The following is a 12,925-nucleotide window of genomic DNA, read 5'->3' on the forward strand; positions in this document are numbered from 1 at the left end:
GTTAAATTCTAAATCTGGGCTCAACATTTGAGGCTCTTCACATCATAGTTCTAGCCGCCCTGTTCGTGCACCTTTTGAGGAATCCTCATAGCATGACTTACTACTTCTGTATTCAGTCCTTTGATGCCTCTTTTATGCTATTCTAAGATATTCTTCTCCAGTTAATTCAAACCACTATTCTTCCTGTCAAACAAAATTAAGTTCCTCCTCCATGTTCCCTGAGTCCTTTCTTAGTATGACAGATTTCAGGCATCTGTGTCCATGCTGTTGTCTCACTCATGGTGAGGTCTGTGACTACAGCTCATTACAGTCATCCCTGTGGTCAACTGAGAAATGGTCCTCAAAGATAGCCAGGTATAATCCCTGGGACATATGTTACCTTGTATCATGAAATGGATTTTGCAGATATGATGAAGGATCCTGTGATGAGGATTACCTGGATGATCTGATTGAGCCCTAAGTATAATCACAAGTGTCCTTACAAGAAAGAGGCCAGGGGAGATCAGACTGCACACACCACAGAGAAAGTGCTCTGACAACAAGGCACAGACTTGAAGATGCTACACTGCTGGCTTTGAAGATGGGGGGAGGGGCCACGAGCCAAGGCATGCAGGAAGTGCAGCTGTAGAGGCTGGAGAAGACAAGGGAAGGCAATTCCCCCAGAGCTCCTGAAGGGGTATGGCCACACGCACACTTTGATTTTAGCCCAGTGAAAATGATTTTGGACTTCTGACCTCTAGAACCCAAAAACAAATATATTTTGTCTTAAGCCGCCAAGTTCGTGGTAATCTATTAGAGAAGCCACAGAACACGAATACACCTTTATATCCTTATAGTGGCTAGGTGCTCCACATGCACACTCAGGTTAATATTTCTCATACTGCTTTAAGCCTTACACTATCTTAACACTTGAATAGTTCCTATTTGCCTTCTAGTAAGTGTTTGTGCAAGTAAGCTTTAGCACCCGTGACAAATGAGTTAAACATGTCCCATTTGTCTGTGAAGGAGTAAAGCATAAATTCATTTGCCTACTGTAGTCTCATACAGCATCAGCTGGTGGCCCAAACCGACCCAACTAGCAGCCACACAGCTGCACTGCCACTTGGTCCTGGCTTCATTATCATCAGAGGACCACGTGACTTCTCCGGAAGCCTTTCTTACAGAGATGGGAGCACTACACATTTACCTGTGAAGTAACTATTGGTGTTTTTTGTTTGTAAAATGGAACTACAAGCCTATAAAAGCCTAAGTATAGGTATTACAAGCAAAAATCATCCAAAGTTCACTTATACAACAGATGAACAGAAACGTTTACCCAAGCTTTTTTTAATTATGAATTTTAAGTTATAGTTAACACATGAATATATTCTTATAAAAAGTAAAAAAATTTCAGGGAAGGCCAAATAAAATTCCTTACAAGAATGTCCTTACTTCAGCCTCCTCCCTGGTTTATTGTTTCTTTCTAACTTAAACTGGAGACATTATCCAAAATGACAATTCTGAATATTTTATCAACTAAAGCACACTGAACCCGTAAATACATTTTGTTATGCAAGTAGAATACTAAACAATGACACTGAGGCTTTTTAATTTGTTTTTGAGAGGAGTGAACACAAAGCTCATTCTCTTTCTGAGATCAGACTAAAATACATCAAACTAAAAATGGAGTGCTTTTTCCCTCTTATAATTCATAATTCTGTCTGGAACTCTGCCTCTCCCTTCCAACATCATCTTGTCAGGATAGACATGAACTGTGCCAAAAGCCTGGCTGTCTGGAGCTGTCTCAATAACTCCTTCCAGGTTGACATGGTGCACACCAAAGGGATCCTCAGAGTAGCCACCATCATGAGTATGACCAGCAAAGAAACATACCACACACTCATGAGACCAGATGACTGCCAAGGCGTCTCTGTAGTTCCAAGCCAGGCATACACTGTCAGAGGACTCTGGGTAAATGGGAAGATGACCTGTTATGAAAAAGAAGAGTTAGGAGCCAATTAAGAACTATCTCTTCCGTCAAAATAAATGGCTAAATCTAGTACTCAGAAAATAAAATTGGGTATTGCTACCTCATTATCCAAATGGACTAAACCAGACAGAACCCACATATAGGTAAAACTAGGTCACCTAAAGCCAAGTTTATGAAGCATAGAAATGGTGGGACAGTTCACATTAGGTGGGAGAGGCAACGACAGAGGCCAATTCCTGAGATCTCTGAGACCTACAAAGTCTCAAGCTGCCCAAACGCCAAAGAATATTGAAGACACCTGGTGCAAAGGCAGCCAGAAACCAGGCAGAGGCTGCACTGAAATCCAGCCCACTGAACGCCTGAACTATGAATTTTATATACATAGAAAGATGTAGTGCTAAACAAAAGCACAGTTTAGGAATGAGCCATGGGCCATTTGTCCAAACACTCAATGCCCCCATGAGATCATGGTAGCCATGTCCACTGAGAAAACTGAGTTGAAGCAGGGAAGAGCTATACTGGGTCCCACAGGAGACATGCAGAAGTAGAGCCAGGATAATTTCTAATCCCTGATGGAGCACTTCCATGAGCCCATTGCATACTTCAGGCCAGTTTCGATTCTAAAGTACAGGCTCACTGGTCTTTGCTTCTTCCTATTAAATCACTTTTTTTCCTATTACTGTTCCTTATTTTTTCCTGAAATTTCAACATGTTTCTGTTTAGTATCTATTTATTTGTAATAAAAGTTTAAAAAAAAAAAAAGCATGGAGAGGGATAGGAGAGGTTAACAGACCCCTGAAGCAGGAAAGGAATGCATAACGTACACGCTTGTGCACACACACTAACTCGACTCCAAAGGCTGAGAGTCCAAAGGGGAGGCCGGGCATGGTGGCTCACAGCTGCAGTCCTAGCACTCTGAGAGGCTGAGGCACGTGGATTGCTGGAGCTCAGGAGTTTGAGACCAGCCTGAGCAAGAGCCAGACCCCATCTATACTAAAAATAGAAAAACTAGCCAGGTGTTGTGACAGGCACCTGTACTCCCAGCTACTGGGGAAGCTGAAGCAAGAGGATCTCTTGAGCCCAAGAGTTTGAGGTTGCTGTGAGCTATGTCAATACTGCACTCTACACAGGGCTCTGTCCCAGACAAACAAAAAAGTCCAAAGGGGCTGGGGAGCTTTCTAATACCCAGCAGCTTTGACAGTCAGCTGCTCCCTTCTTGAAACTCTTCCCTTCCAGGATACCACTAGTGTTCCCGGTGGTGTCTTCCTAGATATCCCCAAACTCAATAGCCACTAATTTCCAATCACCTTTGCGGGTTCCTCCTTTCCCTAGCACCTTATCAGGAGTGCCTTGCTTCTTGCATTTCTGTATCTACACCTTAGGTCTTACCAATCTCTTAGTGATTTACATGCTTTAACTATCATCTTTATTTTTTCTAACCCCCACTTATATATGTAGCTCAAATCTATTCTAAATTTCTGACTCATATGTCCAAAATGCCCACTCAACATCCCCATTGATATCTAAGAGACAAGTGAAATTTAGTATTTGCAAACCGATGCCCCTGCCCTCTCCGCTCCAACCTACTTTCTGCTATGTTCCCCACCTCAGCTAGTATCTTTCCAACTTCATGGCCAAAACTCAAAAAGGAGCTAAAAAGACCTCTGAGTAGCCACAGTGAAAATTAAAAAGCAAACAAAAAGAAAAGAAAATCTCTATTAAACTTAAACTTTACTGAAGAAAACCCAAGTCATTCAGTTGTTAAAGGTTTGTGTAACCAGCTTCTCAACTAATGGCAAATAATGGAAGAAACTGAAGAGACCGCTAAGTAGATGTGTGCACTGCCATCAGTAAGGAGAAAAGGGAAGTGGGCAGGACAAAGGGGAAGGGGACTAGGACATAACACATGGGTTCTAGTCTTGGTTCTGTCAGTAGCTGTATGATTTTGTTATGTAATTTAACCTCTTTGGGCTTCAGTTTCTTTACCTTTAAAATTAAAGTGTTTGGCTATAAATCTCTAGGCCCCTTTCAACTCGAGTGCTTCTAAAGTTAACAGGTACAGCCTAGCAGTAGAAAACTAAAAAGCAGACACAAGAGGTAAAGTATCCTGGTTTGAGACCACTTATTACAGAACTAAGTGGTGTCACATGGTCCCAACAGCCCCAGAGGACACCTTATCTTTTCCAAGTCTTAAATGACATTTGACATTCCAATAGCAGCAGACACACACCCCTGCTACATGTCTTTTACCACATCAATGGAAGATTAATAAGTTAAAAACTACAATTGTAGATTGAAATACTGTTTATATTACTAACTATCCAAACAGCTTATCATTTCCAAAGTGTTTTCACAGTCATAATTTCATTTGGCACACTACGGAGAACACTGCAATCTGCAGTTTTGATATCTGCCAAGGGCTACAACGTTCATATAAGCAACAGCCAGAAGGGCACCCCTTCCTTCTGCTCTCAGTCCAGTCTTCTCACCTACTATCCCACATTAATTCTATTTCTAAAACAAGGGGTCTTAACCAAACCAAATCCATGCTCACACGTGCACACATCAGTGTGTTTTAATACCTCCAGATCCCCATAATCTCTGGTGGTACTGTATCTGTTCAAAATGACCCTAAAAGAAATAATATGCATCTCACTTCCTTGTGATCACGTGGAGACACAGGTAACTGAAAGCACTCCCTGCCAGTAGAGTGTGTAACATGGATCCCCCATTATATCAGCTGTGTGTCACTGAAGCAGTCGTGGCCTCTGTTTGGTGGTCACTTCACTGCCAGGCAGGTCTCATAAGGCTGAGGTTTAGTGTGAGACCTGAACTGAATCTCTCAGTTGAAAAGTACTGTCTAGGTTACTGCATGCCTGTAATCCTAGCACTTTGGGAGGCCAAGGCAGGATGATCACTTGAAGCCAGCCCATCTCTACAAAAAGTAAAAATAAGTAGCTGGGCATGGTGGCATGCACCTGTAGTCTTGGCTACTGGGGAGGCTAAGGCGGGGGATCACTTGAGCCCAGAAGTTCATGACAGAGTCAGACCTTGCCTCTAAAAAAAATTAATTAATTAAAAATAAAATAACATCAATTGATCCCATTTGGGGAAATTTTACTTTGAAACCCAAAAGACCACATTCTAATATATGACAAAATTTTCTTTTTTTTTTTTTTTACAATTCTTTCCTGATTTATCCTTACCTGTTAATTTTATATTCAGGTTGTTTCTCAATAAAAAATTTTAAACCTAAGCATCCATTTTATAGAAAAAGGATATCAAAACATAAATATTGTTAGTATGTTTTAATGCCTAACTTTTCTCCATCTCTAAAATGCTAGTGTAATCAGATAGACAATTTAAATACTTACTCACAATCACCACTTTTTCTTGGTTTGTGTCAGAGAATGTAAGAACTTCATTCAACCAGTTCAGCTGTTCTTGGCTAAATCCTCCATTAAACTGAACATAGTGGGGCTCTGAAAGTCCTGAAATAAATTGATGTATTATGTTAGACCCATCAAATGCCATTTTCCCCCTCATTTGGAAATTCAAACTTAGCTAATACAGGGACACTTGTTCTCTTCCTTAGAAATATCTGATTAGAAGCAAACAACTCAAAATATCAAGAAGCCAGAGCAATATTTAAATAAACCACACCACATCTCACTCCTAATCTTGACATTCCCCTGCTTGCTTGCCACTACACTGAAAACAAAACAGACTCCTCACTACAGCCACTGAACTATGACATATTCTTACCCCCTTTGACTCTCCAAAATTATCTTATACCCCACTGGCCCTTTTCTGTATTCTTCAATGATGCTGAAGTCCCACTCCACTCTGTGCCTTACGTTTACTTTTCCCTGTCTGCTAGCCCTTGACCCCATTCTTTCCAAGGACTTCTTCCTGTCATTTAAGTATTACAAGTTTTTCTCCTTAGAGAGGCTTTTTCTGATTACCCAATCTAAAATACTTCCCTCCCCCTGGTCCTTTTCTGTAACACTCTATTACACCATACTCTATTTTCTTGGTAGCACTGGTACTGGTACAAATAATCTTTGTTTCTGTTTCACCTATTTCTGTCTTGCCCACCTGTGGCTTTTGTTCCCTCCATTCCACTCATTAAAAAAGTGATATTGTCAGTATTGTTTACAGCTCTAAACAGCTAATCCTAGAAAAAGTGCCTGGCCTAGAATAGGCATTCAATATGTGTTAAATAAATCCATCTTGAATCAACTGTGATTAATCCATAAAGGATCAGGCCTGTGAGAAATCCTGACCCTGAACAATAGCGACAATATACTTTTACCTTAATTGTCCATCTTCCTGCTGAATAAAAGGTAGCTGAAGAATTAAAGACAATGTATTAGATTCTCAGCGCAAAGGAATAATTCACCTTGAGGACTATTCAATTCCATATTTGGATTGTGCTCCTTCAGAATCTTCATACACTGCTGGTATTTTGGAGAAGATTGATCCACTCCCAAGACACTCAAGTCATAACCATCCAGTAAAATAAACCGGAATTTAGGGAATGGTACAAAATGATAAGCGTAGTAATTCTCTGAAGGCCTGGTCTCAGGATGATGTGCAATCTGGTCCTCTAGAAACTTAGTGTTAAGTTTAGAGTTTGTTAAATAATCTCTACTAAAGTTATAGAATTCATGATTTCCCCATGTATGGTGAACTGGAACTTTAAGCTTCTGGAATGTGTTCATAACAAGTTCTAGGGACGTTTCTGATGCTTTATGCTGGGCATTGTACCCATCAATGATATCTCCAAGCTGAAGGACACAACTGAGTGTGCTGCTTTGGGTATTCCAGTCATCAATGGCACCCTGTAAGTGAACAAGACTGTGTCTGTAGTATCGCCGCCTGTTTCCATGGAAGTTATAGCCATCTTCTAAATCAGCATATTGAATATCTGCAATAACTCCAAAGGAGAAGAGACGCTCTGAACTCTCACTTGAGGTTTTAGGATTGGGCTTGTCATCCATAACCTCCAAACAGATCTCTAAATAAACTAAACAAAGTAAAAAAGGATAACTAAGTTATAAACATCTTTATTTCCTGATTTGAAGATAATAATATTGAACTTAATAGTTAATTCACTACGATGCTTGATATACAAAAAATACGTGGGCCTTAGATTCCAATGGTCTTAGGTATAAATTACTAAAGCACTTTTGTTTTCTCTTCTGTAAAATAGACGATAACAGAAGAGTACAATTTATGAAAGGGTGCTATCCTATCAATGAACAGGCATTCTAATTCTAGTAAAGTCAAATTCCAATCTGGAATAATTTCTGATTTTTAAGAAATACTCACTTTAAAACACACACCCTCCCACAAACATCAAATAATTCTATCAAAACTTCAAGTTTTTTTAAAGTTGTATATTACATTCATTTATTTAAGTACTCTATAAAGGAGTCCTATTTTGAGTAATTTCATATTGGACTGTCTTTTCTCATCACTGGTGGGCAGGTCACCAGAAATAAGTTTCTCCTATTTTCTCATATATCTGAAATAACAGGGGGTTTGGGGAACAATAAATACATGAAAGGAGAGAAATAATCTTAAACAAACCAAACAAAAACAATGACACTGACATGACTATTATCATTTCCATGAGCAGTGGTTTCTGGTTCTTTTTTTTTTTTTTTTTTTGCAGTTTTTGGCCCGGCCTCGGTTTGAACCCACCACCTCCGGAATATGAGGCTGGTGCCCCACTCCTTTGAACCACAAGTGCTGCCCTGGCTTCTGGTTCTTTAATAGTTGGATTCTAAGTTGAACCAGGTTTCTTGTTAACCTGAATATTAACCTATCCCATAATGAAAACAGAAAACATGAAATCATATCTTCTTACATATGATCTCTGCCCTGCTTCAGTGGCCCGAAGAACAAGTGATTTAAACTCAAAACAACTATTACTAGATTGAATTACAAATTACAAGCCCTTAAAAAAGCCCAAAACACTAATGATTAAAACAAAAATCAAACACCAAGATCCTAAATTATCAACTATTTTTATTGTAAAGACTACAACAATAAAGTTATTTTATTTTTTTAGACACAGTGTAGTATCTAAACTTATTAAAACCTAAAAATTCACTTCTAAAATTACTTTCAGACTCTTAATCTCCAGTCATTTGCCCCATACACCTACAGAGTTTCTACTTAATCCTCTACAGACATGTGAGATCTCAATTGTAATAGTGCTTCTATCAGAGATGGAGGCAACAACTCCACGATCAGAATAAGGATCAGACTTCAGTTTGACTTATTTGAGAGTCGGGGGCCTCTTTTCATTCTAACTACTATTGCTCATGATACACTCTCTATCTAATCCACCCAATTATAAGCTTCAGCTACTTTCCTTTATTCCTTAATTTGGCTGGGCAGAACTAGTTCTAATAGAGGTGAAACACCACCAGAAATAAAGAAACGGAAGTCCTTCAGAATGACTTCTTGTTCTCATGCTATTTTTATTTGCTCATTTCTTCCTATAGTCCCTGTCCAAAAACCTCAGTAGGTATCAAGTCAGTAATACAGTAAAACCTCCGTAAGTTGACCACCCAAAACACGGTAACAAGCTGGTCAGCATATGGAGGTGGTGGATGTAAGAACTAGGCCTACTCTACTGACACATACATGTGGTGCATGTCCAATCTATGAAAATTAGGTCAACTTATGTAGGGAGGTGGTCACTATGGAGGTTCTACTGTATAAATGAGGGGTGTCTGAAAGGTGAATTCCAATACAGTTAGAAGAAATACCAAACTCATCCAAGTCAGCAGAAAATCTCTAGCCTTGTTAGGTTTCAAACATTTGCAATTCTAAATTCAGATTAAAAGGAGAATAAAATCAGAAGACAATTTAGCAAGTATATTTTACATGAACATCAAGTATAAGAGAAAACAGTTTTTTGGGACTATCCCCTGCCAAATGAGCTGGTGTGTTTTCATCTTTAGACTCAGAGCCTTTATGGTGATAGTAAGTGTTGTGGATCTCCAGATGAGACCAAGTCCCCAGTTATTTGATCTCTCCAGTAGACAGCTGTTATTTTTGCCTACCTAACATTAATTTCTTGTTCTTGATGTAACAGCACATTGATTTTCCCTCAGGCATCTCTCAATTCCCCATTCTCAGTTCCTATGTGACCTCCACCCCTGGCTGGGAAGTGGAGTAGCAGACACATGCCCCAGTCCTTCTCTATAAAAAGCCAGTTTTTCCTCTGGCCAGTTACGAGACAAACATATAACTCAAGCTAGATCAATCAGCATCAGCCCTGGGACATCTGCTAGAAATACTACCAAAAGTATGTCCACCACTTCTGCTAAGCTGAAACTAAGACTTTACTTTTTAGAGACAAGTTAACTGAGAAGCAACCCCACACAGAAGTGAATGACAGGAACTAGATTCCTGGTAACATTAGGTGAATACCTGCATCTGTCTGATCTGGCTAAAACTATTTATAACATTTATTTATATATATCAGCCAATAAATTTCCCTTGAGCTTAAAGCCAAATCCAGTTCATTTTCTGTCATATGATACCAGAATCCTGTCAAACACACTTTCCAGTGGAATATAGTTTAGGGAAACTCAAAGTTACACTAAGATTTTGCAATCTTTTAAAGAGAGTTAAGCAATGTGGAAAGAACCACTAAGGGGCACACACTTCAAAATAGCAATGTGTTTTAGGATGAAAGGATCCAAAATGTTGAACATATAACCCTGTAAAAACAAGTTTAGGATAGGGCAGTAACTTATAATTTTATTAAGTAAAGAGAATACTTTGAAAAACAGAAACTATCTTTGATACAGGTTGAGTATCCTTTTTCTGAGATGCTTATGACCAGAAGTGCTTTGGATTTTGAATTTTTTTTTGGATACAAAATACATATACCAGTTGAGCATCCTTAATCTAAAATTCAAAAATCCTGAACATTCCCAATGAGCATGTCCATATGCGTGTCATGTCAGCCCACTCAAGTTTCAGACTTTGGAGCATTTCAGATTTCGGAAACATATTCATGGAGACAATCAAGGACAGAAGTAAGGGGGCCAAAAAGAAAAAAGAAAACAAAAAACCAAGTAGGCAGGGAACCGACTCTCCTAGATAGTTTAGCCTTTTATTTCATGGTACAGGCACATGTCAGGGAACTCAGGGTGGTCTCCTATGAGCTCAGGCAATCCACCTACCTTGGCCTCCCAGAGTGCTAGGATTACAAGAATGAGCCACCATGCCCAGCTATAAAATCATAAATCAATACATGGGAGGTACACATTGGTTTAACCCAAAAGGGCAGGAAATCTTAGAGCAGGGGCTTGCAGGTTATAGATAGGTTCAAAAATTCTTTCATTTGTAATTAGTTAGAGAAATAAAGTGGGTCAGACATGATGGCTCACATTTTGATTCCATCACTTTGAGAACCTGAGGTGGGAGGATTTCTTGAGGCCAGAAAATTGCGACCAGCCTGGGCAACATAGGGAGATCCTGTCTTTACAAAAAAGTGACACTGGGGGAAAAAAAATTAGCTGAGCAAAGTGGCTCCTGCCTGTAGACTGAGCTACTCAGGAGGCTGAGGCAAGGAGGATCACTTGAGTCCAGAAATTCACAGTTATAGTAAGCTATTGCTGTACCCAGGAGTTCCACAAAGACCACACTGCCAAACAAGTTAAATTTAAAGAGGAGTCCTTTTATTGAAGAGCTGGCTAGCAACTACCTCAGCATCCCAACATGGGGTTTCTGAGAACAGCACCAAGTGCTTAAAGGGTCAGGTTTTTAAGGCGTAGATTGCAGTATTTTGTGGTTAGTCATACATCATACATCTTTGTTTTAATACTTTCGCCACCTGGTATTTCTTAAAGGTCAGTCTGGGGACACCTGGTACTTCCTGGTCTGTTTCTCAGAGGACTTTCTAACTTCAAGCAAGAAGTTAGTGAGTACTTTCCCATCTATCATGGGAGTAAACCAGACTTAGTCCATTTTGTTCAGGGCTTGCAGCCAGAAATTTGCCAGGAATTAACTGGTATTTTTCTACTTTAGCCTAGGCCTAACACTCCCTATTATTTTGTTTATTTGTTTGGAGACTGGGCCAAACTATTGACTCAGTGGCGGGTAGTTAGATAATATATTTTTTTCCTCTTTTCTCAAAGTTTAAAGTTTAATTAGGACAAGTTCCACGAGCAGTTTCCTCAGGCTTTAGCCATACGTGGACAAGCCAGCTCTCAGTATGTGGCTGGAACAGGTCATGTTGAATGTTTTAAAAGTCACTTTTGCTGGCTCGGCGCCTATAGCTCAACGGGCTAGGGTGCCAGCCACATACACCTAAGGTGGCGGGTTCAAATCCCCAGCCCGGACCCGCCAAACAACAATGACGGCTGCAACCAAAAAATAGCCGGGCGTTGTGGCAGGCGCCTGTGGTTCCAGCTACTTGGGAGGCGGAGGCAGGAGACTCGCTTGAGCCCAAGAGTTGGAGGTTGCTGTGAGCTGAGATGCCACGGCACTCTGCCCAGGGGGACAGCTTGAGGCTCTGTCTCAAAAAAAAAGTCACTTTTGCTTTCTATGGGGTAGTGAAGTTTTCTTTAGTTGGCTATGAGGAATTTAGGTGAGGGTTTTTTTCATTTTCACTGTATTAAATAGAACATGGTTAATTATTACTGATAGAGATAAAGTTAAGATTGGGTTTAGTGTAAGAGAATGAAACTATTTAGCAATTACTTACAAACATTTTCAAGTTCTGGATTTCAAGGCTAAGGTTTACATAATGAGAACATTAGTATTCTTATTTATAAACTTAGCATAGTTTTAAAGATAATACATAGTTTTGGGCAGTCCCTTTGGCTTAGTGGATAGGGTGCCAGCCCCATATACCGAGGGTGGCAGGTTCAAACCCAGCCCTGGCCAAACTGCAACAAAAAATAGCCTGGCATTCTGGCAGGCACCTGTAGTCCCAGCTGTTCAGGAGGCTGAGGCAGGAGAGTCACCTGGGCCAATGAGTTGGAGGTTGCTGTGAGCTATGACGCCACGGCACTCTACCAAGGGCAATAAAGTGAGACTCTGTCTCTAAAAAAAAAATAATAATAAAATCAAATAAAAAATAAAAAAAAGGATAATACATAGTTTTAAGAGTCTCTATAGAACTGATTCAAAGTTTGGATAATTCAAGAGAATATTCTTGAATACCAGTTGGGTATGGGGCTATCTATGAGGCCATGTTACAGTTATATTATTTATTGGGAAATTCTCATTCAGGTTCCAATTTTTCCTGAGGTATTTATAGACACAGCAGATAATGTTTAATACTGCACAAATTTTCTAGTGTGGTCAACAGGCAATTCTTGTTGAGTGTTAAGGTTTTAGAGGAACTATGACTACTGTGTATAATTCTATACTCGTTGGCCAGTGTATTAATTACATTTAACAGATCAGTTTAGTAAAAAAGTTATGTTTCATTTTATGAGCTGACATTACAGACAAGGCTGGGACTTAATACAGGTGGCCACAGCCTCTTTTCTCTTTGAACCATTTTTTTCTCTCTTCAATTTCTCTTTTTACTAAAAACAAATTATAACACAACTTAGTTGCTAAAATAAACTATCTTCAGTATAATGGGTCTGATTATTTGCATAAATTGCAGTAAGAATAATTATTAGCCATCTAGGCTTTTTTTTTTAATTGGTTTGCTGGAACTTTTTATAAGGAACCTCAGGTTAGACTTGAAAGCCTTCCATGAGCCCAGGTTTCATCTGTGCCATTAGACACCTGTATGCATTGGGTAAATTCCTCTTCTCTTGAGGACCCAAGCACATTTTGGTTCCTAGACCCATGAGAAAGTGACCTTTGTGGCTCGGCGCCTATAGCTCAACCGGCTAAGGCGCCAGCCACGTACACCTAAGGTGGCGAGTTCGAATCCCCAGCCCGGACCCGCCAAACAACAAT

The 12,925-nt window shown here is 39.8% G+C and overlaps 1 protein-coding gene across 3 annotated transcripts in view; it reads right to left on the reverse strand.

Moving 5' to 3' along the window:
• Positions 1–1,561: 1,561 nt before the first annotated feature.
• Positions 1,562–12,925, reverse strand: part of ADPRM (ADP-ribose/CDP-alcohol diphosphatase, manganese dependent) — a 17,446-nt gene continuing 6,082 nt past the window's right edge. For 2 of the 3 annotated variants that reach the window (XM_012806060.1, XM_003791088.3), the window contains exons 2-4: positions 6,372–6,998; positions 5,344–5,460; positions 1,562–1,967 (exon numbers count right to left, since the gene is read on the reverse strand). In XM_012806060.1, the coding sequence (XP_012661514.1) occupies positions 1,657–1,967; positions 5,344–5,460; positions 6,372–6,972 (1,029 nt within the window). In that variant the 5' untranslated portion in view covers positions 6,973–6,998 and the 3' untranslated portion in view covers positions 1,562–1,656. Of the gene's footprint in view, positions 1,968–5,343; positions 5,461–6,371; positions 7,377–12,925 lie in introns of those variants that run through there. The other variant, XM_023513995.1, reaches the window with a different exon arrangement.

The sequence above is a fragment of the Otolemur garnettii genome, unplaced genomic scaffold, assembly GCF_000181295.1.
Source record: "Otolemur garnettii isolate 467f Iridium unplaced genomic scaffold, OtoGar3 scaffold00046, whole genome shotgun sequence".
NCBI classification, from domain to species: Eukaryota; Metazoa; Chordata; class Mammalia; order Primates; family Galagidae; genus Otolemur; species Otolemur garnettii.